Source organism: Xenopus laevis, chromosome 7S (genome assembly GCF_017654675.1).
Source record: "Xenopus laevis strain J_2021 chromosome 7S, Xenopus_laevis_v10.1, whole genome shotgun sequence".
Lineage (NCBI taxonomy): Eukaryota > Metazoa > Chordata > Amphibia > Anura > Pipidae > Xenopus > Xenopus laevis.
Window position 1 is genome coordinate 22,552,292 of NC_054384.1, and position 27,385 is coordinate 22,579,676.

A 27,385-nucleotide genomic window follows, 5' to 3' on the forward strand; every position below is an offset into this window, starting at 1 on the left:
CAAATTCACTAAGATGCACTAAGAATTTGCCCCTTGGAGTCACAGAACCAAAGGTTAACACTGTGTCATCTACATATTTATCTTTTGAAGGACCCCTTATTGTATGGACAAATGGAATGAAGTATAAGAAAGCCGATAAACGAATATAATGGATAGGGGTTGCTATCTGCACTTCCTAATCTTATGGATATACTTGTAGACTTGCTGAATAAGAGTACACTGTAACTATAACTGACTGTACCTGGCTCTGCACTGCAATGTTATCTTACAGTCTGTGCCCAGGTGATGATGTCATCAGGTGGCACCTTCCACTAAGCAAGAGACCTCAACCGTTATGACAGTTGGTGTGACAGCGTCAGAGAGAGAAGAAGCAGAAGAGAGAGAGCTCCAGTGGATTTCCAAGAGAATATGAAGAGAATACATTCTAATTCCATCGATTCGGATCCCCCACCTTCAAAGGAGAAGAAGAGAAGAGAAGACCATGAAGAAGAGCCAAGAAGAAAGCCAGAAAGAGAAGATAGAGAGCAGTTTGGAGGAACAGCTATCAGAGAAGGGCTGCAGGAAGGAGAGCATACCCTCTGGTTTCAAAGATTCTGACCCCAGCCCTCAAAGGTGAAGAAAAGAAAAGAAGACCATGAAGAAGAGGGAGAAGAAAACCAGAAGGAGAGGAGAGAGAGCAGTTTGGAGAAACAGCTTCCAGAGAAGGGCTGCAGGGAGGAGAGCATACCCTCTGGTTTCAAAGATTCAGACCCCCAGCCCTCAAAGGTGAAGAAAAGAAGAAAAGAACATGAAGAAGAGGGAGAAGAAAACCAGAAGGAGAAGAGAGAGAGCAGCTTGGAGAAACAGCTGCCAGAGAAGGGCTGCAGGGAGGAGAGCATACCTTCTGGTCTCAAAGATTCAGATCCGCAGTCCTCAAAGGTGAAGAAAAGTGAAGACCACGAAGAAGAGGAAGGAAAAAAACAGAAAGAAGAAGAGAGAGAGGAGTGTAGATGACCATCTGCAAGTTGAGTGCTACAGGGAGAAGAAACAGAGAAGGCAGGGAGACTGATGAAGGTAAAGAAAAATCACTTTAAAAATGCCTAATAGCAAAAAGGAGTAGGTCACATGATGCCAACTGCTTCTAATTTACTGGTGCAATCACTGTTTAGGACCCAGATACTGACATAAGTGTAACATTAAATCAAATATATAGATTGAGGGCCCTCTTTACTCATATTGGTATTTGCCTTGTTTCTGTAGGATTTTTGGTACTGTATGTTTATTATATACACTGGTTTATTGTAAAGCATTGTGACATTTGTTGGTGTTTTATAAATACATGTTGGTCATAATAACTATTATAAAGGCAACAGTCAAAGGAATCAAACAGCAAGCAGCTTGGAGCTGTGTATTTGAACTTGAAATGAAATATCTGATTGATTCCTATGGGTAATTGCTCTGATGCAATTTAGCACCTACAGTATGTTCTATATTAAAACAATGTTGCCTAGGTGCAAGGACCCATAATAGCCAATGAGATGTTTGCCTTTGACCAGTAAATACTTTCTGTTGATTGGTTGGTATCGGTGACTAGACATGTACCAGTTTTGCAGTATTTACTACTTAATCCTATAGGGTAGATTTTTTAAATTCTAAATTGCACCAGTGGCGATACCCACATCAACTAATAAAAGCAGTGCTTTAATTTTCTAATATTTGCTAACTAGTAGTCGATTGTTTAAAGCTAATAGCTAATTGGTTGCTACTGGCAACTGTAATTTAGCACCTATGTTAATTCATGAGCTTTTTATAAATCTCCTCTGCTTTCCTTCTTATGAAATTTGGGGGATTTTTAAACATCTGCAGATGGTGGATCAGTTAACTCTGATTTTACATATAGTTTGTAATATGTATGCGCTAATGCAGAACACATGGACCCTGGAATAATCTTATGCACATGGATCATCAAGGACATGTTAAAATCTGTGACTTTGGCCTAGCATCTTTGATGATGATCAACTGGCAGGGCCGGAACCATGCAATGGCCACAATTTGTCTTTTAACCATTGAAAAGGTTCTCCTGTGCTGTTTGTGAAAGAAGAGTTACAGTTTTACAGTGCATTAAGTGCAGTACATGGGAGCATCAAAATTCATTATTAGCTATTGAACTATTAACTATGGGAGCTCTTCATTAACTATTATTATTCAATAAGGTGCAAATAAACATTTATTTCCTTTCTAGGAGAAGCTGGACCTGTGAGTGCAGAAGCTCAACCTTCAAGGCTAAACCCGCTCAGTATCTCCAGTTACAACTTCTACTCTAAGTTGGGAGCAGGAGGATATGGCAAAGTAAGTGATTGGTTTCCATTAAACACAATTTTTTTGTAGGGTTTAAATCCTAAATGTGGAAGAAAGCAAAAAAAATGTTGTGCGCTGGGGAAAATTTCCATTTACCAGGGCCAGATTTACACAGCGGGCACCCCAAGGCCCGCTATCATTTGTCGCCACCATCCCCTCCTTTTAATTCGCTCAAATTTTCATCACCTTGACCAGAATAATGAGGATTGCCGCACGGGAAATTAAAAAAACTATATGTATCTCCTGAGCATCCCCAGTGTTTCTGAACCAATGTGGTTGTGGTTGGGCAGCATGCTGCCCCCTAAAATCCTGCCGCCCTAGGCCCGGGCCTTTTGGTGGCCTCACCACAAATCCGGGCCTGCATGTTTGTGCTTAAAATACACAGTTAATATTAAACTTTTTTCTTACTTTTTTAGGTAATGCTGGCTTCGTTAGGAGACAGGAGGCCATATGTGGCTGTAAAATCTGTCGGCAAACGAGAGCTCCCAGATTACAGCAGCCTTCTCTCAAGTCTCAAGTGCTGAACATCGCAGACACAGCCCATTTCTTTGCAAGGCTTTGCCGCTTTTCAAACCCAGGTACAACATTGACTCCATATTGCCATTTAGTTTGTAATACTGTTCCTCTGTATCCCCTAGATGATGGCTTTAGTCATACATCTGATCCCCTTACATAATGTCCCATATATTTATATATTATAACCATTACCAGGGCAGCCATCAGGGGGGGACAGGGGGGAGAGTTGTAGGGGGCCCCGAGGGTAAGGGGGCCCTGCCACACCACACTTACTTGATTATCTGGGCCCCCCATCTTTCTGAGAGCTGCTGAATTTTCTTATAATGGGGGGGGCCCTGGCCACTAATTTTGGCCACCAATTATTTTTCTCATGTGTGGTCCTAGCCACCAATATTTTTAATGGGGGGAGCCCTAGCCACAAATGTTTTTTTATGGGGGGCCCTGACCACCAATAACTTTTTATTTTTTTATTAACATGTGGGAACCCTAGCCACCAATATTGTTTTTGTTTTTTACTGTGTGGTGGGGGGTGGAATTGGTAGGTGGGGCTTGCAGTGGGCGCAGCCCAAGGAATTTTGTCGTATGGGGCCCTGCGATTTCTGATGGCGGTCCTGACCATTACAAATGACATGACACATATAATAACCAAACTGATTATATAGTATAGTTCCATACACATAATATAATGCCTCCTTGCCTTGTACACCCCTTACATGTTCATTGCAGGATTTATATATCCAGTACTGCATTCTGCCTGCAGAGTTTAATAACAGCATGCAGGATATCCTCAAACTACCCACAATATTAATGATCTAATGCCATATATTCACATTTTATATGTTGTTCTTATTGTGCAGCAAGTACAAAAACAGATATTTTGGCCAACCTTATTTGGCTTTATATTAAAGGGTTGTTCACCTTTAAATTAACTTTCTTATGATGTAGAGAATGATATTCTGAGACAATTTGCAATTGGTTTTCATTTGTGGTTTTTGAGTTCTTCAAGCTCTTTATTTAGCTGCTCTCAAATTTGCAATTTCAGCAATCTCGTTGCTAGGTCCAAAGTACCCTAGCAACCCATGCATTGATTTGAATAAGAGACAGAATATGAATAGGAGAGGCATGAATAGAAAGATGAGTAATGACAAGTAGCAATAACAATAAATGTGTAGCTTTACAGAGCATTTGATTTTAGATGGGGTCAGTGACCCCCCATTTGAAAGGCTGGAAAGGGTCAGAAGAAAAAGGCAAATAACTAATAAAGTAAAACATATAGATAATGAAGACCAATTGCTAAGAATTGGACATTCTACAATATACTAAATTTACCTCAATGGTGAACCACCCCTTCAATGGTAATTAATAAATATGCTACTACCCTTGTTGTTGTAAGTGTTTCCTCTCTCGTCCTTCACCTCTTTCCATTTGTCTTTGTAACGCAGTGGCATGCCTTATCTTGTAATGGGAGTACCTGGTGGGGGAAGCCTTGGAGGATGAGCTGAACGAGCACGGGGACGCTGCCCATAGAGAGAGTACCGGGTAAGTATACGATGGCCACTAGCTACCATATGACTTATAGATAGCTTTATAGACCATTTGTGCCTATAAGAAGGTTTATAAAATGTGTACACTAGGGAGCATCATAGTCAAATTTTTTTTTTTTTCATTTTCTTAAAAGAAAGCTAATGAATTCCAGTTAATTTAACCATTATTTCCCTGTTTAAAAGGTTCCACTCTGCGGAGATGATTTGCGGCCTACAATACCTGCACGGCCTCGGGATTATCCATCGGTCAGTATAAATGTCTTCATTTCTGTAACATTCTACAGCAGAGGCCGCACACAGGTTGCTCTGCAAATCAGCAGCCTTCATCTTTTTTTATTTCTCCTTTTATCTTTATATTACAGAGACATCAAACCCATGAATGTTCTATTGGACCATCAAGGACACGTTAAAATCTGTGACTTTGGCCTGGCAAAGCAAAGCATCTTTGATGGTGACCTAACAACTGGCCGGGCCGGAACCATAGAATACATGGCGCCAGAGGTGAGATATGCAATTAGAGATTATTTACATGGGTATTTATTTTCTGTCTGTGAATATACCTTCATGTCAGTGCTTTCACATGCTGTATTTATTACAGACATATAAAATAGCCATGCTAAACAGCACATCAATATACCAAGAGTAAATATACTGTAGTTACTGGTAGTTAATAGGCCTGTGGAGAGAACCAGCTTAACAGCATAAAATGTTTTCACTTATATGACAAACATTTTTATTACTTTACATTGAGCTTTGGTGTCACTCACATATTGCCAGGCATCATCCATATTTGCTGACTTGGTTTCTATTACCTGTGACTGAGCATATACACATAAGGGCCGGATTTGGATAGTGGGCAGCCCTATCTTTGGGCCACCGTGCAGTCCTAGCACCACCTCACACACCGCAAGTGGAGCACACGTCAGACATGGTGCTCCCCTAATAATTTGCCGCCCTAGGCCCGGGCCTTGGTGGCCTCACCACAAATCCGGGCCTTTTACCCAATACAGCACTTACTGGGCCTGGCAAATGAGACAGTTCTGATCCACACTAGAGAAACCAACTGGTCACATGCATTACTCATTACACTCCTGGGGTATATTTATCAAAGAGTGAAGTTAATAGTGAAGTTACGCCACTAGAGTGAAATTCCACCACTCTCCATTCATTTCTATGGGATTTTTGTAGGCGTATTTATCAAAGGGTGAACTTTCACTTCACCCATTGATAAATACGCCTTTCAAAATCCATAGAAATGAATTGAGAGCTGCGGAATTTCACTCTAGTGGCGGAACTTCACTCTCTGATAAATTTACCCCCATATGCTCAATGTGGCATCTGAAATCCGTTAAACTCTGTTGCCAAAATTATCCAGGATACTTTACTTAAAAGCACCATTTTACAACTTGGTAAATGATTCTTTTTCTTTTCTAAGATGCTGAACAGAAAAACATACATGCAGCAGTAGACTGGTGGTCATTTGGCATCACCATCTGCAAAATAACCACTGGAATGTCACCGTTTCACAACAGCGGGAACATGGATCAGCTCATTTGTTCCATCAAAACCATGAACCCAATATACCCGACTGGCTGGATGAAGATCTAAAACATCTTCTGGGCAGGTGAGTAATGGCAGAGGGACAAAAAGTATTGACATATTCACTAATAATGTATTCTCCATTTCTGCTCAATTTGCTGGGATTTAAATAATTGTCCATTCATCCTTTAGCTACTAGAAAAGAATCGGAAGCAACGCCTTGGTGTTCGAGGAAACATCAGATGCCACCCATTCTACAAAGCTATCGATTGGGCGGCGCTGGAAGAGGAAGGATTGCAACCCCCTTACCAGCCGAGAACAGTAAGTACATGGTTGGGGAATAATAATCACAATGATTATAGCATTGACTAGTGAAGTCAGAAAGCAGTGGCTTTAGTTTGTGGAACTTGTATTTAACCCTATAGGAAAACCTATAACACATAAGGCCCAAGGGGATGCTCTGTGGGTACAGGTAATGAGATTATTAAAATCCCTGAACCTTCTGGATTCTTCCAAATCTGTTTTAAATAGCCCCCACAATATCCCATATAAAAAAAAAAGCTCTGAATATTTGAAACCACTAGGGTTGTTATAGCACTGGTATCTACAAAAGAAGTCTCTGCAACAGGGCAAACAATATAATACTGCCATCTACAAATGTTGTATTTTGCAATTGTAATCTACTTTGTATAGTGATGTGAAATACATGGCAAACTGAAACTCAAAGTGCTATATTAATAGAATCAAAATGCTTCATATGGACTTCTAAAAGCAAATCCAATGACTGTTCCTCTTGTTCATAATAGATATTTAGCATTGTCTTGATTAAAATTATTTTTCCCTTTTAATGCAGCCATCACCAGACCTATTCCAGCCGTGTAAAGAGAAGCTGTCATTCCTGGAGTACAAGGAGGATGAAGGAACACTCAGGGGGCAGTGACACCATTGCCGGCTTCTCATTTCAAAGTTCCACCTGGCTGACGTAAGTATGTGATAGGCGTTTAATCCAGCCAATAAAAACAATTTACTATTCCATCAGCACAGGTTTTATGGGACAATGGGCATGATTGTGGGCTGCAAGAACTTTTCCGCTTGCTGCAAGAAGGCCAGATCATCTGTTGCGATTCCTGCTTCAACCTTCGGCTCCACCTTCACCTGGGATTCCATCTTCCAGGGTATGAGACTGCTGGGTAACATCAGGCCTAGAATTATGAGGGGCAGTCACTCATTTGGCACATCACACGTAAGTATAGGTGGGTATCTTTATGTGAGCGAATGTGTGAGTGAACGTGAAGATATGAAAGGATAAGGGTGTAAACAGAAGGCAAAGCAGAGTCTAAGATCACAGCCTGCTTTGTCTTCCTGCACATCATGTCTATGGAACCAATACCCTGTTAGTTATTTATATAGTTCTAAAGTTCTCATAGTTGGGTAGAAATCCAGATCAAGGGTTTTTCCATCTGAAGTAAGATGGTTTTTTTTTTTACCTTGTCTGGAAGTTAGTTATTTATATAGCTCTATAGTACTCATAGTTGTTTAGAAATCCAGATCAAGGGTTTTTTCCCATCTGAAGTAAGATGGGGTTTTTTACCTTGTCCTGGTAGTTTTTGATGTTAAATGAGCAAAGGGTTGGGACATAGACAGTGCAGTTTAAGCCTCGTTTGTTGTCTTTGTTTGTCACGTTTGTCCTGTTGTTGTGAGGCGTTACACCCGGCGTGCCGGTAACAGGTTGAAGCCTTGACGTGGCGTTACTGCTCACATGTATAAACATTGCTAATTCAACCAATGCTGAGTAGTGTGAGTGATGTATTGTTTCATTGGCAGAATTTGTTTCACTTGCTCATAACCTTTTATCTCTATGAATACAGCATTTGCAGCATTCACTGTTGGAGGCATGTAGGCCCTATGGCAGGCAGTCGGGACAGGGCACTACAACCTATGCCTAGATTGCTTTTTTTACAAGCACTTGGTTACAGAGTTCCGCCAGACCCTGGATGCAGTGGCTTTTAGAATATACACTAAAAGGGCACCCTTTTGCCTTGTCGTAATAAATGTCCCCTAACATTACATCTCTTTCATAACCCCTCAAACAAAACAAAGTATAAAATCTGATCTATTAAAAGGTACTGCTCTCCTTCAGTGGCATAACCATACAGCAGACTCCACAGTTGTGGGCACCCGGGTCACATGGTCTACTCTATGGTATTTCTCCCACCCCAGCTACTTTAAACTACAAAACGTGCCGCCACCACTGTGAAGGGACTCACTGTTTACAACTTTACTCACAAACTTGTAGCAAGTGGCATTGGAATGATTTCCTTCATTTCTTGCTAAGTTGTGCTTTGTGTGTATGTCTGAGCATGCAATACACTTGAGATACTTGTGGAAAGATTATTATTTATTTAGCAGACCCAGGTCATTCATCCAAGACACTGTAATAAAGATAATGGATAGGAAAAGTTTGCGACACTCTGCTTGTATTACTTTTATTTAGATTATTTTTAAATGTTATTATGCTCTTTACTTAAAAAGTGAAGTGAATTTGGTTATTCAGCTAATCAAACAAATCATGTGTTTTCAGTGATACAAGAACAGTCAGCTCCTTGGTAATAGTGCTTATTCTATTTGTAAATTGGTATTCTAAAGGCCCAAATACACGGGCCTATAAAAGCTGGCGACAGACCGAGTCTACAGGCTATTGGCCCGTCTGTGGGGCCATCCGACGGGCGTCCCCGATCAATATCTATCTGGCAAGATAAAAAAATCCCATCGATCACTGGCCTCATCTGTTCGTTGATGTGGTCCCACGATTCTGACCGCCCTAGGGCCCCACGATCGGATCAAGCTTGATATCGCTACATCAATGTGGGCATATCGGGGGGATCTCCCTGTGTATGGCCACCTTAAGAGTATTTTCAATTAGTCATCGTGTTATATATTTTGTGGGTTTTTAAAACTATTTGTTCTGGAGCGTTCTACTGTGAGATGTCAACTGGTATCTTGTTGCTAGGATCCCAGGTAGCCTAGCAAACAGGCTGTGCTTTGAATAACATACTTAAGGAATAGGGGGAACGGGTTATTGCTTTTTTTGGCTGGAATCAATGAGCAGAAAGACAATTCAAGTTTTTGAAGTATACAGTATGTGGAGACCCACAAAGACATAATATACTGACCTCATTTTCTATCATAATTGGGGCAAGATGTAAAGAAAAATTAGGCTGGAGCAGTACATTGGTGTTTCCTTCAATGTTCCACAAAGGAGAACTAAAGGCAAACCTTACTTAATTTTTTAGATCTCATATTACCTCAGAACAACCGATGGCAGTGGGTGGAATGGAAGTTGGAAAATACCTATACCATTGTGTCCTGATAAGCGAGTGCAGGGGGATTATGGGAAAAGGTTTTCCAGTAATTTAATCCCTTCATTCAGACCTGCCCAGACATAAAAGTATGATGAACATGAGCAGCATCACTGATAATATACTATTTTACTCTGGCCCTTTAACAACTGACAGCAGCTGGGATGTGTAGTTCTAAAAAAACACAGCTGGAGGGCAATATCTCCCCACTGTAATGTTCAGGCACACATACACACAGTACAAGTCCCTTCATCATGACACGAACGGGGAATAACACTGCCCTCCCTCTCAGCTGGTAATTAATCTGAGCACTGAGCGTCTACTGCTCAGAGACTATCCAGCCCACGCACGCACAACTCGTTTGTTTCCATCGCTGGGCTGTCATGTGGTGAGTCAAGAGGGAGATCAGCGTGTAGACACGCCCCCACATGACATCATTCTATCCCTCCCTCTACATGTCACGACTTCCTCAAAGTATCAATATGGAGCTTTTGCGGCCCATCCAGAGGAAGGAGCAGAGCGTTTGAATGTTACACAGAATTGTGGCGTCAGAAAGTTTAAATGTCAGAGAGAGGCAACATTGCGCAAGGAAGGGATTGCTAAAGGTAGGTGCTGCTGTGAGAGGAAAATGCGGGGATCAAGGGAGGGAGTATGTGTCTGCTGTTCAATACAATGTTTTGTTTCTGGGACAAAGCCTTGCAGTGAGATGGGCACTGATACTTAACTGTGCACTCGAACCCTGGCTGCAGGGACTGAGATGGACCCAGGACTCCTGGCTGCATATGGGCCCAGGACTCCTGGCTGCAGGGACTGTGGTCTGATCAGCACTGCTGGCCCATGGGGGCAGCTCAATCGTCTTGTAAATTGTAATCTGATGTCCTTTAAACCAATCCATTCTAGCCTCTCTTTTATAAAGAAGGCTATTTTGGGCAATCTACAGAGAGGATTTCATTGAAGTCTTTCTAGACTACTCTGATATTGTATTGCCATTGCAAAAGCCATACGTCAGAGATGTTTAAAAGGATACTGTCATGGGAACATTTTTTTTCTTTTCAAAACACCTCCGTTAATAGTGCTGGTCGTGCAGAATTCTGCATTTACAGGATATTACAGTGAATGTAGCCCAATTTATAAATATGGTTTAGTTTATTTGGAAGCACTCATAGAAAAATGTCAATCAGCAAAGAGATAAGTCAATTCAATGCTAAATTAAAAATAAATGAAAGTTACAGTGGCTTATGTATTTCTTTTTATTCACTAACAAGTAGACTAACAATGTTTTCAACCCTTCCACTAGGTCGGAGGATGGGAGGTTGGGGTCTGGATTTGACTGCTGGTCAGATTTTCAGTGGCATCAGGGAACGTTCAAAATCCCCATTTGCCTCTAGTATCAGACTAGACTGCACAAATTTTCGTCTGCCGAAGTGTTGCAATGGCTGCAAAGCCGTCGCTGCCGAACTTTTGCTGCTTAGTAAATTTACACCCCAGATAGTATGCTTTGTCAGGGGATTTCCATTGGCTGAAACAATCCAGCTGCTAGCCCTGATTGTTAGAGGGTTACTTACATGTTTCCTGCAGCATATAAACCCAACAGCCGTGCAGCCAGGTGTTCAGCCACAGTACTTATTCTCACTAACAATTACCATGAGTTGTGGGCAATGGGATTTTACTGGGATATGCAGACATGTGGAAACCAGTGCGTGTTGATCAAAGAAACATTTAAGCATGTCATTTACCTGGGAATCATAGGTTGCTTTCTTCTGCTGCTGCTGCATTTGTGCAATGTTTATGCAGTGAATCAGCCTTGGAATGGGGGTCCAGGGCCCCTCTCCACCAGTGCCTCCATGCGTTTGTACCTTGTTTTTTCTTCTCGCAGTCGGGGTAGGTCGGGGAGCAGCACCTAGGGTCTCGGGCACGGTCGGTGGGGTTACACTTTGATGAATCTGCCCTAAGAGTTAAACTGTAAAGGAATCTGTCCATAGAAACAACCCCTACTCCAAAAGAATTCATGTAAGTCACTGTGTTGCAGAATAGGCTAATAACCAGACATATAACAATTTTAGAGCTAAAGTCAAGTTATTGTGATGTTCTGGGATAAATTTTAGAATTTATTGATTTTCTGGATCAAAGGCAGGAACCCATGTAACGCTTCCAGGTACAGTACAGTGTATATCCCAGGCAGTTATTGTGCTCGGTATGAGGTATTGTTGTTGGAAATGTGATCTTTTCGCTGGCCAGCCTGTAAGGAAACAGAAAGGAAAATCGGCATTCTGGCATTTCCTTTGTATCATACTCATTATGGGAAAGCGCTGGGGTTGCTTCCTGCTTTTGTACAGAGAGATAAACACCACCAAAAAGAATAACCATGATGTGCTCTGCACAACGCCCTCTATTTATTTTTATAAAGAGTTCACTGAGCAGGAAGAGGCAGCTCATGGAAGGTTAGTCTACAAGATGAACTTGAGTTCTTCCACAGATGGAAGGGATGAACAAATGCTGGTAGAGGTCACTCAGCTGAGTCACTGAAGCTGCTAACTTCTGCACTTGCTTTAAAGAGAAATCACTTCCTGTCTTTTTTTCAATATTTTTCGTGTTCTAATAGCCCTGAGATAAATTATACATGTGTGGACATGTACTCACTTGTATTTGGAATAAGCATGTAAATTTAACTAAGCATTACTAGGTACTTGTTAGTAGAAAAAAGTACTGGTCTCTTTAGTGTTCCTGATGGGGATACTCAAGGTTATTAGCTTTTACTACTTAACATTCTACTATAGGGCTGTCCAAACCATGGCCTCCAAGTTGAATACAGCCCACCTTGTGTGTGTGTGTGGTTTTTGTCCTGATCCATAGGACATATTTATCATAACTATATTATTATTTTATATTATATTATTTGAATCTGTCCTCTTAATGCAGGGCCGGAACTAGGGGTAGACAGAAGAGGCATGTGCCTAGGTTGCAAAGCTTGGGGGGTTCCAGGTTCTTCATAAGCAGCATACCCTTTGTCCGCCACTGAAAAAGGTTAAGTGGGTGCAGCTCTCTGATGTCAAAGCGTGCTAATGCAGGCCCGTCTGCACTTGTTTTTCACCCACCAGCGTGTCCTAGTTTGCACACAGCAGCACATGTGCATTGTTGTTTCGTGCGCGGCTGCATGGGAGGCGGGGCTCTACGTGCCCAACCAGGTTGCCTGGGGCGCCAGGCCGGCATTGCCCAGCACTGTCTTAATGTGTACTACATCAGACCACTGCATGGGAAAATCACTGGCTGAACAGAAATGTGGGTTTGCTCCCCTATATTTAGACCACTGATGCAATTTTAAAATATACTTATTGCTCATGATACGAATCTAAGAGTGGAGCTTATTAGCCAATAGCCAGAGTAGCGCTGGATCGCCATGATGCCCCTATGCTAAAACATGCACATACATGCAAGAAACTGTTAAACTCCTAATAAGCTTGATATATTACACTGTAGAAATATAATTTTAATTATCTGTCTGTTACAGGTAAATCAAGGAGCATCAAAAGCTCTTGGCTCGGGCCTTGGATACTTGGAACACATCTGTCAGCTCATAGAAAAAATTGGGCAGCTCCAGGAACACAACCTCAAGCTGCAAAGGCAAGTCTTTGCCTTGCAAAAAGAGGACAGAATGAAACAGATGAAAGAGGTAAGATCATGTTATACAACTTTTAGACGTTACCAAAGTGTAGAATTTTTTGAAAATGTCTTTCTAACTGGATTCCTTGAGGGAGAAATTGAGCAATAGGACTGCTGGAGATCAGAAATGTAATGGTGTGACATGAGGGTCATGTGAGGCCTGGGGACAAATGTGGTGCACAATCTTTGTCACTCTTGCCCTTCAGCTAATGTATTCAAAAACATAAAATTTGCTTCCAGTGATACATAATACTTCAGAGATACAAGAACAGACTTGTTTGGAAACTAAAATTAGATTGTTGCTGCTACCATTTAAATGTAACTTAGTGATGTGCGGGCTGGGCTTATACCAGCAGCACCCACAGGTCGGGCAGGTTCGGGCCGACCTCACACGCTCCTTTCCGGGACCTTCCAAATGCCGGTTTCCGACTTCCGGGTTGAGTTTTTATACATGCACGCCTCTCGCCCGCCCTTTTGTTACATCATCGGCAGGGTGGGTCGCGCGGATCTATAAGAGAGACCTGAAAGTGGGGTGAGGGGCCTGACCACCACATCAAACTCGTTATCAAACTCTAACAAGTTTATGTATGATTTTGGCCAATCCACTTACAGTAAAAAAAAAGGGGGAAAGTGCCATTAGTCAATTAGCTGAATCTTATGTGGCCAACTATAAATTAGTAGTTTATTGTAGAAGGTTGCTGGACAACAAGGCCTAATGCATTTTATGCCCTTAATCATAGGATCATGATTAAGTAGCCTATGTTTAAGGCAGTAAGTCCGAAACATGCCTGAAACGCGCCAGTCCTGCTGCAATAAACGACTGCTTTTATTTAAACGGTCAGCCGCCATGTTTGTGAATAAGAAATGTTGGATATGGTTGGGGCACCGGTGGCTGAGCACCTGGGAAGATCATGGCATACAAAATATAGAGGATTTGTGAGGGAGGACATATGGTGGAAGGTGGGTCTGGAGCATTCTTTTCTTTAGTTTTACGCAGCTATAAATCACTGACCATTAGCTATAAAATAGTTTTGCTTTGTAAATGTGAACTTTATAAATCTGTTTCCTGTTTTAGAGAATTACAGAATTGGTTTAGCTTTTTAGACATGGGAAAGGAATTTCAAAAGTCTTCTTCTTGTTCTTGTTTTAATAAATATGACTAATATGGATATAAGAGTAATAGCAAGAAATGCACACCAGTTGTTGGCATTAATGTGACATTTTTACAGGTGTTTACAATTTTATAGATCTAAGAGCCCCAAGCTGTGTCAGTTCTGTAATAATGTAACATGCAAACAGGGTAAAAGCTAATAAATCTTTAAAATAACGCATTGCAACTCGAACTCAGACCTATTCCAAAGGTACGTAGGCTGTCAAATAACCAATCAATAGCCCACTATCCCCCCAAAAGGCATATGTAGGTTAATATGAACAAGAAATCCATTGGAAGGAGCTTAACTTTGGAATCTCAGAAACGTGAGCATGATATCACAGTAGTGAACAGAAGAGAGATATTACAGGTTACATTGCTCCTCTCTCCCCTCTTGTAGGAGTATGTTGTACAGCACTGCTGCTGTGGAGCAGCCGATGTTTTCCTCAGTTCCCACCAAGAGATGAAGAAACAAGTTCCCTTGAGAAGGAACCGGCCACACAGTATGTTTGTACAAAGTGGAAATAACTCTGACCTTTTCATGATCCCAGAAACCGGTGTCAACTCAGAGAAGTTTGGCTACAAAGGTTGGCGTCTTATCAACACTTCTGTTTTTACAAATCTTAATAAAATACTGAAGAACAATAGAAGTTAAGACATGTTACTGGATGAACAGAGTGTATGCCATAGGCCACAGCAGATGCCAACTCATTCAGGTATTGAGTTTACTTAAACAAGCGTCTGTTGTCCAACGCGACTTATTTGCAAACACAAATTGCAAAGAAAAGGTGTCATTAGTTCTTATGGAGCTGTTTATACAGTCAAGGGCCCTGCTTCAGATGAAACAATCTGGAACAGATCAAAAGGACACTGACTAAAGGTGGCCATACACAGGCAGATAATGCTGCAGATATCGGTAGTTTAGACCAATTTGACAGCTAATCTGTCCGTGTATGGAGGATTCCGACGGGTCTTTCCAATCGATATCTGGACACAATATCGTTCGGGAAGGTTTGATTTTTTTCTCTCGACCGACCCTTCTAAACCCATTGTGCTCGTCGTAATCCAATCGTTTGGCCATAGGCAGGCCCGGACTGACAATGTGCCAATACGGGCAATTGCCCGAGGGGCCGCTCTGTTTCTTATTAAGTGGGCCGCTCTGTCCGGGAGTCAACTGCCCGTGCAAGTCCCCTTCCCTCGCCCTTTTCCCTGACTGTGTGAGCAGTAAAACAGACCTCTCTGCAGCCGCGCTGTCTCCTGTTGTATTTCTCCTAATAATCCGCTCTCTGCTGGCAAGTCTGCAGGCTGCAGACAGCAGACATGATCAGTGGATTGTAGAGTGAGCATCAATTAGAAATGGTCTGCTGTTTGCAGCCTGCCAGCAGAGAGCTGATTATTAGGAGAAGTACAACAAGAGACAGCACAGCAGAAAGGTCTGTTTCACTGCATTACACAGTCACTGAAAAGTCAAAGGATAATGTTTTATTTTATGCCACGAATGTCACATTTGATGCCATTATATTACATAATTTACCTAGCTTTATATCACATGTAAACAAGCAAAATATCAAACTCACTGTCAATAAGTTCATGTTTAAAAGCAGTTTTATTCCATGGTGATGAAAAGGGAAGATTGATTTCAGGAACAGACTCAATTAGTTAGCTTGAATCAGCAATCAGATGGAAAAATGTCACACATTGCAGTTCCAACAATTTGCACGTTAGGAATAGTATAAGCTGGGCCATGATGAACAAAAATAAAAAATGTGGTCTGGTTATTAATGTTACCTGCTTATTACTAATATATATATATATATATATATATATATATATATATATATATATATATATATATATATATATATATATATATATATATATATATATATATATATATATATATGTGTGTGTGTGTGTGTTGCTTTTTGGCAAGATGATTGATTCAAAATGAAGTTGATGATCTCCATTGTTGTATGCACTGGGTATTTGCCAGCCTAAAAGAGAATAGGACTGCATGCTGTGCAAGGATCTTATTGACTGACATGCTGCATGATCTGTCATATTCATCCAACTGAATGGTCAAAATGCACAATATACAAGCATAAACGTTTTAGAAAGTTTTAAAAGAGGCACACCGGAAAACAACAAATTGCTATTGTTTACAGTTAAAGGACCAGTCAGGGCCGGTCTTACCAACTGCGGGGCCCAATTGGGGCAACTTTGGCGGGGCCCCCCAAATTTAAAGAGCCAGTAACATTTTCTAGTAGACTTTATGTATGATGATCCAAATTACAGAAAGATCTGTTATCTAGAAAACCACAAGTCCCAAGCCTTCTGAATATTTTAGTAGGGAGAGATGGTGCCTATAGTAACAGTGGGATAATAGTCTCTGTGAAGGTATAGTAGGGAGAGATGGTGCCTATAATAACAGTGGGATAATAGTCTCTGGGAAGGTATAGTAGGGAGAGATGGTGCCTATAGTAACAGTGGGATAATAGTCTCTGGGAAGGGAGTGTGACTGTGGGATAGCAGGTATAGTAGGGAGAGATGGTGCCTATAGTAACAGTGGATAATAGTCTCTGGGAAGGTATAGTAGGGAGAGATGGTGCCTATAGTAACAGTGGGATAATAGTCTCTGGGAAGGGAGTGTGACTGTGGGATAGCAGGTATAGTAGGGAGAGATGGTGCCTATAGTAACAGTGGATAATAGTCTCTGGGAAGGGAGTGTGACTGTGGGATAGCAGGTATAGTAGGGAGAGATGGTGACTCCTTGTCAATAAATGGCAAATCAACAAAATGGTTAATAAGGACACATTAGATTTGTGTGGTGCCAGTAAAAAATATGTTACTGTACTATAATGTAATAATAATAGTTAGTTAATGACTGTAATATTTTACATTAAGTACAGTTAAGTGAGAAAGGCAGCTCTTTATGCACATAATTTTTGCAGTTTTACCCCAATATATGTGTGAATGAGTACAAAACCATTGTGTGTTTACATGTGGGCTGCTTTGATTTTTTTGCCCGGGCTGCTTTTTACTCCCAGTCCGGCCCTGGCCATAGGGCCGATATAGCCCTGCTGTTAGTGGCATATCGGGGAAAAGATCCACTAGTTTTCCTACGAGCGGATCTTAAGGTGGCCGATAAAAGCTGCCAACAGACCGTGTCGACAGCTCATTGGTCCGTGTATGGGGCCCCCCGACGGGCTTCACCGATCGAGATCTGGCCGAAAGTCGGCCAGATCTCGATCGGATGGGACAGAAAATCCCGTTGGATCGCGGCCGCATCTATTCGTTGATGCGGTCCCGCGATCCGACCGCCCGTTTGGGTATTGTTAGGATCCGATCGTTGGGCCCTAGGGCCCACGATCGGATCAGCCCGATATTGCCCACCTCAAGGTGGGCATATCGGAGGGAGATCCGCTCGTTTGGCGACATCGCCAAACAAGCGGATCTCTCCATGTATGGCCACCTTTATAGTGTATGGCCACCTTAAGATGGGTTTACACTAGCACATTTCTATAGCAATAAAATTGCTTGTCTTAAGCACAATAATTAAGCACAATAAAATGTACAAAGTAACAATTTTCACTGCATTCTCTGGCCAGAGTTGTCAATCTTAATGACAAAAAAGGAAACATAAGTGGGCTAAACTCTTTATTCAGAAACTGTTTTAATGCATGCATTGATATAATTTGATCATGTTTATGCACAATTGCTTCCGCGAAGACAGTAGTTCAAGGTGTGGTATTTATTTATTATGCCTAATGCTTGGGACCTGGGTTATCCAGATAAGGGGGTTTTCCCTAAAATAAATAACAGTATCTTTGAACTACTAAAAACATTCAAATACTCAATATATCCAATAGGATTGTTTTGCAACCAAATGGATTCATTCAGCTTATTACAAGGTATTGTTTTATTATTGCAGAGAAACGGGTAAATCATTAAAAAGTATTTGCTTATGGGAAATGGCCTTTCTGTATTTTGGAGCTTTCGGGTTTCCAGATCAGCCCTTGAGCAAGCAGCAGCTTGCAAAATAAGGGCAGATACAAATTAATTTGTTTGTCCTAAGACAAACCTGTAGGTACAGGGTCCTAAGTCAGTTTGAACCAGTCTGTACTCCCTAACAAGTTATAGGACGGGCAATGAGTTGTCTACATGGGGGTAGATGCTTCACAACACTGCACAGAGATCATTCATCTAACATGGAAGGCAGGTGCAAAGTGTATAAACATGGCAAACTGCATGGCAGACATTGTAATTGGCCCCTAATGGATCTCTTATAACAGCAAAGTGCAAACTTTAGAATAATATGGCTTTTTTAACCTAAAATTAATTTTCTTCTTCATAACATACTCTGCACTTTTCAAAGCCTGCTTAATCATTATACTTATTAATTTGTATCTCTAGCAATGCCAGCGCTTCACTTAATTATGTTTTACTAATTTGAGAATTTCTTGCTACAGCATCGAATGTGCAGATGAATGAAAGAAGAAGCCCTTCGTTGCTCGGGTTTAGGAAGTCAGCCAACAAAGTGAAATTTGATGAAAGAGATTTTCAGAAATTGTGGGACAAGACATACTGTTATGCTTTGCCAGAGCAGGAAACTAGAAAGGTAAAGAAAATGCATATGCTGAGTATTTTTGTTGGCTTCATGGCAACTTAGGAAGATGGAGGTCATGACACACCATGTTTATTGCCATCATCTTCATCATAAATTATTTATATGCCAAAGTGGGTGTTTCAATAATTACACAAACATGGGTTACAGAATAAATATCCACAAGAGCTTGCAATCATGTACTATACATTTCTTTATATCTACCTGATATTACTGGTGTCTACTTCTATAACATGGTACAGGTTGCATAGATGGAACCTCTGGCACTTGAACCATAACATTTTTTAAATAAGGGCTCCTTGAGCAATTGCAAGGCAGCTCCGGAACAAGAAACCCCTTAAACAATCCAAAGCACCAACTACCTACAAAACAGCACTGGTCTAGGCATGGGGTAAATTTATCAAAGAGTGAAGTTCCGCCACTAGAGTGAAATTCCGCAGCTCTCAATTCATTTCTATGGGATTTTGAAAGGCATATTTATCAATGGGTGAAAGTGAAAGTTCGCCCTTTGAAAAATATGCCTATAAAAATCCCATTGAAATGAATGGAGAGTGGCGGAATTTCACTCTAGTGGCGGAACTTCACTATTAACTTCACTCTTTGATAAATATACCCCACTGGCTCAACTGAGACTGCTAAGACAAAAGTTTTATATCTATGGAACTGGGTATAACCCCTACTATGGGAATATATCATTATTGTTTGTTGAACATTTTATTAGGGTTCTTCAGAGATTTGTGGTTTTATGTAATTAAATATTATGTTTAGACAGAAAATGTTATGTTTTGCTCTCATTATTTGGCTACAAAAATTACAAACCAATTAATTTTGAAATAGTCACATGGTGACATCACACTGCCCTCACACCTGGAAAAACAGACTGTGAAGCAGGATATCTCTGATGGTCTCCATAACTAACTGGGATTCATTTGTGGCTGCACAGCTAGAGGTTTTGGCAGATATTAGGACAACTTTGAAAAGGTTATTAGTCCAAACTAGGCCTTCATTAAAACATTTTTGTTCTGAACACAGAACACCTAATACAGTAGGTGATTGTCCTGTTTTTTTATTTGATCCTGAGAAAATTCTGTAAGGGGCCTTAATGAGATAAAAAAGGATTTGCACAAGGTCACAAGTTAAATGTCACTAAGGGTGGTGACACATGCTAAGATTTGGGGAGATTTAGTTGCCCGGCTCTTCTTCGGGCGACTAATCTCCCAGAAATGCTTAACAAGCAAACTTCAGGGAAAATTCGGAAGACGAAGCACTCTGAGTGCCACCACGCCTGCGATTAGTCACCCGTAGAAGAGCCGATTTGTCAACAACTCATATGTAAAACCCTGCTTCATGTAAATAAACCATTTTCATAATAATATAATTTATTAGTAGTATGTGCTATTGGGTATTTCTAAATAGAAAATTGCCATTTTAAGAAATATGCCCCCCCGGGATCCTACGATTCATGGTGCACACAAACAAACCATACAAGTTAGGTCACATGAGCCAATAACTGGACAAAGTTCTGTCTTTTATTCCCACACTTCTTCCTGTTACAGTCAGGGTTGTAGTATTTCTGGTCAGGTGATCTCTGAGGCAGCACAAAGAATATCATAAAATGGGGGCTCAAGGGAAGAGATGTAAAAGGGCAATATATATATATATATTTCAGTTTGGTAAGATTCTTTAATATGCCACTTAATATGATGTAAACTATCTGTTGCTTAAATATTCATTTTTGGGGGTATAGGGTTCCTTTTAGTCTAATGTAGCGATGGATCAAAGTTTCTTTTAGGTTAAACAAGTCTGTAGGGCCTTCATCATTTACCTTGGGTCACTTCTTCAACAAAGAATCAAGGTATTAAATGAAGGTATAGTCCAGCAATATCTTTGTGTAAGGACTCTATGTGGTCTAGTGGGCAGCGGGGTCCACCTAATATCTGTAGGAAAAAGAGAAATGGGAGCACCATCCATCAATTGGAGAAACAGAAGATGGTGTGCAGGGTCCAGTAAAGTGATCACATATAGAGGAGAAAGATGACCCATATAACCGCACCTTCCCATCTATTTGATCCGAAAGTTTATGTGTATCAGTTAAAACTTATCTTATAATAAATAGTTTAAAATAATGTCCAAAAACAAATTAGTTAAAACTAAGATTCTAATATCTGCCACACATGTACTGCTACATGGTAGGATGTCATTGTAATATCTGTCGCATACTGTACATACAGCTAGCAAGTGAGATGCCATTCTACTAGAAGTTATGTAGTAGAGTGTGGTGTCTTTTTACTATGTGCAGCACTGAGCTAATGAGTTGAGATGAATATACTGTCTCCTATACTGGGCAAATTTGATAAGCAATTATTGTTCTACATTCTGTGCCATATAGTACTGTAAACTATATACATAATACAACTAGTAATTTTACCTTTTATGTTCTGTAGTTTGATCATCCATTCGGAATTGTCAGGGAACTTCTGAAGAAAACAAAGACCAGAAATAAGTTGGGAATGTCTGCATCTTTGAAAAGTTCATGCCCTCAGCTCTACAGGTATAATATTCTTTAGTTCCCACTTTTGGGACAATGCATTTTTTTTGGAGTTGGGCCAGATTTCTTCTGACTGTGCCCAGAGGCCAGTATCTTCTGTCACCCCCATCCCACCCCAACCCAGGAGATATATGAGATATAGGTGGTTTGGAGGGGTAGAAGTTTTGAAAGCTGGAGCTCATGCCACGTAATACTCATCTAAATCAATAGTGTGCATTAGAGACAACTATAGTTAACTACAAGTATACTGAGGTATTCTGGAGAATGTAATATCATGCAAAACGTGTTAACCACCAATTAGATGTTTGCTTTGAAGCTGTAGACCAGCGCTGAATGTTAATTGGCTGCTAAGGGCTGATTGAACTGCGATTGAACTGAGGAAGTAAACTTTGCACCCTGTATTTCACTACTTCTCTATCTATAAAGTGTGACAAGAAAAGTGCACTGCTTTTATAAATCAGTTTTTTTCACAATACATAACAATTGCATTTCTTTCTTGCTAGTAAATATGGTGTGCAGTATCTTGTTTTGAATGTTTGAAACTGAAATAAATAAAGATAAAAATATTTACTTATTCAAGAATTATTTTTTTAATTAAACATATCTAAAAGGTAATTTTTATTCCAGGAATAAATAGTGTAGCTTTCTTCTTGTTATAAGTGGCCAAAACCCCAAACTAAAAATTGTTGACTGCATTTCCATAAACCTTGATTCAACTTTTATATGCCTCTTAATTAGACCTTTTTTAATCCATGTTGAAAGTAACATCTTCATGTGCAAAATATTTAATTGCCTAATGCTGATATACTTTAACTAACTTAAGGCAAGAAGACTATTTAATTAATACTTTACCCAAAAAGTGCATGTCATTAATAGAAATCCAGCTTGTGGTTAATGAAATCTAGGAAATTCAATTTATTAAATGAAGTTCAGACTTTCTGTAAGGTATTGGCATTGACTTTCTCTAGGAAGAGCGGAAATTAAATAGAGATTAAAAATTTCAGAATATGCTCTTTTTAACTTTTTAGCCTTGATTTAGGGCATGGACACACATGCAGTTTTACAGCGCAGTAACACGGCGCGCTTTTTTAAAAAAAACGCCTTGTAAATACGCTAACCTAGTGTGTGAAACCGCTTTGCATATTTAAGAGGGGGTTGGCTTTTTTAAAAAACCGTGCCGCTTTACCGTGGCATAAAACTGCATGTGTGTCCATGCCCTAAATCAAGGAACCATTGCTGGCATCCAGTGAAGAGGGTTAGTGACTTTTGTCCCTGGAATCTATGCACAAAGGGAACTTTTATAACTTTAATTAAACAGATATATGTCCATGCAATAAAAAGTCATGAATAACTTGTAAAATATAAACAGAAGGTACATTATTCTTTTACAATAGTTTATACATTATGCTCTATATAATATTGTCTGTGCTACAAAATACTCTTCTAAGCAGATTCTCCACAAGTATAGAATCTGCAGCCCTGCTGCTCCACTTGTCTTTCAAACTGCAGGTGGATTTCAGTGCAAAATACAAAATGTCACGTTTCGGTGGCGAAATCCTCTACATCTGACTGCACCAGAGTGGAAACAATGCTTCCGGTTGCAGGCAGAGCAGAAGCAAAGCAGCGGAGCAGCAGATTCTGGCCCTAGCCTAAAAGTCTGCTTGTCTTCATGGATTGCTGCCTATATAAGTGTTATAAACAGTTGAATGGCATGTTAACAAGAACTGTTATTATTTTTGCAATTATCTTCCTCAGGCCTGATCTTGTACAATGCGACTTGAAAAGAAAAGAAAGGAACTCAATGATTGTTCTTGGACCGAATACAAAGAGGGAATCTATGTGGTCTAGCAATTTTCTCTTAAGCAGGTAAACAGCCCTCGTTTGTACTAATGACTGATGGCAACACAGGTGATTTATAACTCATTGATTAGGCAAATAGAGATTAGTTGTGTGATTCACAAGGGTGATCTCTCTTTTACAATGACTTGAGAGTTATGTGATTAAATGAAAGGATGAATGTGTCACAGGATTCCATTGGCGTTAGAAGATCTTAATCTGAGCTGGATATTTATATCTTTCTTTAGTTGTACACAGACATTAAGGGCCCTGACACACTGGGGTGCTTTATCACACGGCTGGAAATCAATACCCGCCACTGTGCACTTAGTGGAATCTCTGAATGTAAGGGCTCTTACAGACAAGCGTTTTTCCCTGCGTTCCGTTTTTCTGCGTTCAGCCGCAGGGGAGCGCAGGAATAGAAGCATTACATTTTTTCCAATGGGGCTGTACTCACACAGGCGCGTGTAGGCTCCGACGCAGGTTGAGACGCAACATGCTGCATTTTTCCTGCGTTCGGCGCCTACACGTGCCTGTGTGAGTACAGCCCCATTGGAAAAAATGTAATGCGTCTATTCCTGCGCTCCCCTGCGGCTGAACGCAGAAAAACGGAACGCAGGGAAAAACGCTTGTCTGTAAGAGCCCTTAAGCACATTACATGATGGAGATCTCCGATTGTCAACAGAAATTGTGGAAGGAGGCATTGTTGTATTATAATTCATTCATCGCTGGCATTAGATGGAAAGATAAATTAGTACGAATTGAAGTTTCGGACGATTTTCTGACTGTGTGTGGATCGTCCCGACATTTTTCATAACATGAAGTTTAGGACAGGTTCGAAGGTTTCTGTCCGCTAACGACAATATCTCTGCATGTATTACCTATCTGATGATATCAATGGGTGACTGTCACTTCTATTTGTCAGACATAACTTTCATACGATTGCTGTCACTACACAGGTAATGTGGTCAGATGAACCAGGTTGTAGATCTTTTCATAGCAGTGAAATAAACTACAGCTCAAGGTTTTCTCATTCGCTGTACTGAGAAATAGCACAAAACTATTCCAAAATAACTATTCCCCTGCAATATCAAGGAAAAGGATTTTTTAATAAGATTTGTCACCCTGATGAAGTCAAATATCTTTGATACCCCAGTGAAAAGACTGTAATGTAATTAAACAGCCCTACTAAGCAATCAGTTTAGAAGAAAGCATTTCATAGTCGCCATTGGTGAGTATGGTGTTAACCTTTTCTCCAGAGTCCCCATTGGTAAATTTAAATTTTTGAACATATACTTATTATTTGAATACTTCCTTGACTAAATGATAGTGCTATTTGGATGGAGGCAAATTGACAAAAGTGTCATTATTGTGATGGCTGTCTATATTTTTCTGTGTTCAAGCCATAAACCATACAATTTAATTGTCTTTAGAAAAGATGATGATATGTGAAGGTGTGGAAGAGGAAGATGAAGAAGAAAAGCAAGAGGATGTGCAGAAAAGACAAAAACAGGATGCTAAGAAAAATGGAAAATGTGTGGAAGCTGCTCTATTAGATGGAAATGTAAATATTGTACACTATAAAATGAGCAATGCAAGTGTACAAAGATGTGTTGATTTGGAATTCCCAGGGCTATTTATTCTGCAAACTGATTTTGACTTGTTATTTATTGCCTGTTTTGTTTTCAATGTCAGGATATTTCAGTTCAAACATGTATAGTAAATTTTCATAGTCTCCAACACTCCTGAATGGAACATTGGGACAGTTTAGGCTATGCCACTGGTCTGTTTCATTCATGCTGTTCATCTAATGATATGAAAGAATTACATATTAGTATATCTCCCCGAAAAACCTTCCTGCCGGCTAGAGTCAAAATCGCCGGCAGGATGGCATCCAAAGTCGCCCAGAGTTGCGTCAAGAGGAAACTTTGGGCGACTTCGGAAGCTTTGAAGCTCTTTGAGTGCCATCCCGCCAGCAATTTAGATTCTAGCCAGAGGGAAGCCTTTTCGGGGAGATTAGTCGCCGGAATAAGAGGCGATTTGTCACCGGGCGACTAAATCTCCCCGAATCTTATCTTGTGCCCTTACCCATAGGACTGTGAAGCCTCTTAGAAGTAGCATATATGGACCCCCGACAGGGTTCCTTTTAAGCAATTACTATATATTGCTACTGTGTTGGTGTCTTGGTCCTGATCTCTATACAGTCACTTCACAGTGAACAGCAAATATGGGTGGGGACTGCTGGGCATTGACAACTGGTGCTGGGCACTACTAGGCGAGGGGCACCTAGTTTTTAAATAAAGCACATTTACATCTATATGGCAAGTGATGGTCACAAGTGTAGAACAGGAGGTTGAAATATATCGCTGGAAAGCATCATTACAACTTCTGTTTAAAGAAACTGATAATTAAACATGGTTGTTGAATGTTTTCCCCTGATGCCTATAGCACAGGACTTCTACAGGTAATATAGTAATTCACAATAAATCTGACACTGAATGACAGTTTTGTTTTTTAAAATTGAAGCTAATGCATAGTGAGGCATATTCTGTGAGACATATATGCAGTATAATTGTTACCAGAAAACTAGGATGTATTGCTATAGAGCTCATCATGGACCCTAGTGGGGGGGGGGGGTCATTTAGTAAGTGTATAGCTATGGACAAAGTTCAAAATACAGGCCAGTCTGTGTTTTCTGCACTTTTTGCCCCTCCTTGCTCTTTAAAAGATTACAGCAGGTCTCTGTGCTCCAAAAGTAGCACAGACACCTGCACTTGGCATTGCTGTATTTATGAGGGGCTGGTGGTGGAGGCATATAGACATTCCAAAAAACAGCAGCATGCACTCAAAAATCCAACAAACAGGTGTATAAATAAAAGGAAAGTTTACTTTAATGCAAAAATATAAGATACACCAACAGCCTTAATTATTTTGTGCACAGATACATTTAATCATTCCTCCTGTCCCTTTACCAGTCCCCTAATTTGTTCGCAATTCAGATATGACAGGCAGTAAAGAGAGGACTGGCTTGCGCCTGCCAACACTGTGATTAGTGCTTATCACTTTCAACAGGGTCAGTGCTGCACTCTCACACCAGCTGCAAACAAGTGTGTTTTTGCAATTGGTGCAAGAGCAGCAATAAATGACCCCTTGTAAATTATATTTCACTGCTAAACATCATAGTCAGGGATATGGTCTAAATTATGGAAAGACCCTTTGTCTGGCAAACCCTAATCGGAAATGTGTGGCATCTTTTGTGTGCCTATTTTAATGTATTCATTGTTCAGTTCTCTGTTACTGTTTTCATAAAATATTTATCAGCTATTATTCGAGCTGAAACAATTGTTTACTTGATTATTCTGTGAATAGTCTCTCTTCATTTTTCAATGCATTAAGTTTTATATAACTTTACAAACTGTTGTCACATTTCAGGATGTATAATTTTTATAAAATTAACACATTTTCTGTTTATACCTATGCAAATGTTATTATACTTACACATTATTTTATATTTATGACCTGCATCAAGATATATTTTTACAAGATGTAAACATTTTCAGAAATAAAATTGTTTAATAAACTTCTTTATGATATATATCTGATATTCTCGCGATTTCATTCACTGAATAACCTCCTGCAAGGACATTTGAAAAATAAAAGAACAGATCAAGCGAATTGTAAACATTGCAAAATAAACAATATACCGTAGATAAATAGAGATGGTCCCACAGATGATTTTACTCAAGTTCAAAAAGGGATAAATGCCCAAGTGCATAATATGGCAACTTACTCTGGGGCTTAGCACTGCTCTAATGAATCAAAATGTATTAGTTAGTGGCTTATTTATCAAAATCCGAATTTTTCTGATGTTTTAAATAAACAAAGTCAGAACAAACTAGAATCCGCGATTTGCCCTTATTTATCAATTAAAAAACCTCAAAAAAAATCGGATCGGGCAAAAAGGTGACTTTTTCGGACTGCTGTGCGACAAACCTGAATTGTTCACATTTGACGCTCGAAAACCACAAAAAACTAGAGTTTTCATGGAGAAACCAGCCTCAAACCCCGAAAAAGGAAAGGTTAAAACTAAGTAAGCCTTATCAGAAAGGTCCACCTAAATATACCAGTTAGGGTAGGGGCACACTGGGCGATTCGGGCCTGGCGACTAATTGCCTCGTCTTTGCGGTAACCAATCTCCCCGAACGCCTTCCCTCTGTCTTGTGCCAGCTAGCCCTGAGCTTGCTTGTTTCACAGTACTTGGACATTGCACAA

At 40.2% G+C, this 27,385-nt stretch overlaps 2 protein-coding genes across 4 annotated transcripts in view; both read left to right on the top strand.

The window, feature by feature from the left end:
- LOC108705728 (serine/threonine-protein kinase Sgk2-like) overlaps positions 1 to 27,385 on the top strand; it is a 183,359-nt gene that overhangs the window by 120,236 nt on the left and 35,738 nt on the right. The window lies entirely within an intron of this gene.
- On the top strand, positions 9,710 to 26,708 carry LOC121396225. Its single transcript, XM_041570984.1, has 7 exons — positions 9,710 to 9,900; positions 12,804 to 12,965; positions 14,506 to 14,692; positions 18,575 to 18,723; positions 21,174 to 21,280; positions 23,033 to 23,143; positions 24,547 to 26,708. The coding sequence occupies exons 1-7, from the start codon at positions 9,823 to 9,825 to the stop codon at positions 24,563 to 24,565; spliced, it is 813 nt and encodes a 270-aa protein (XP_041426918.1). The 5' UTR covers positions 9,710 to 9,822; the 3' UTR covers positions 24,566 to 26,708.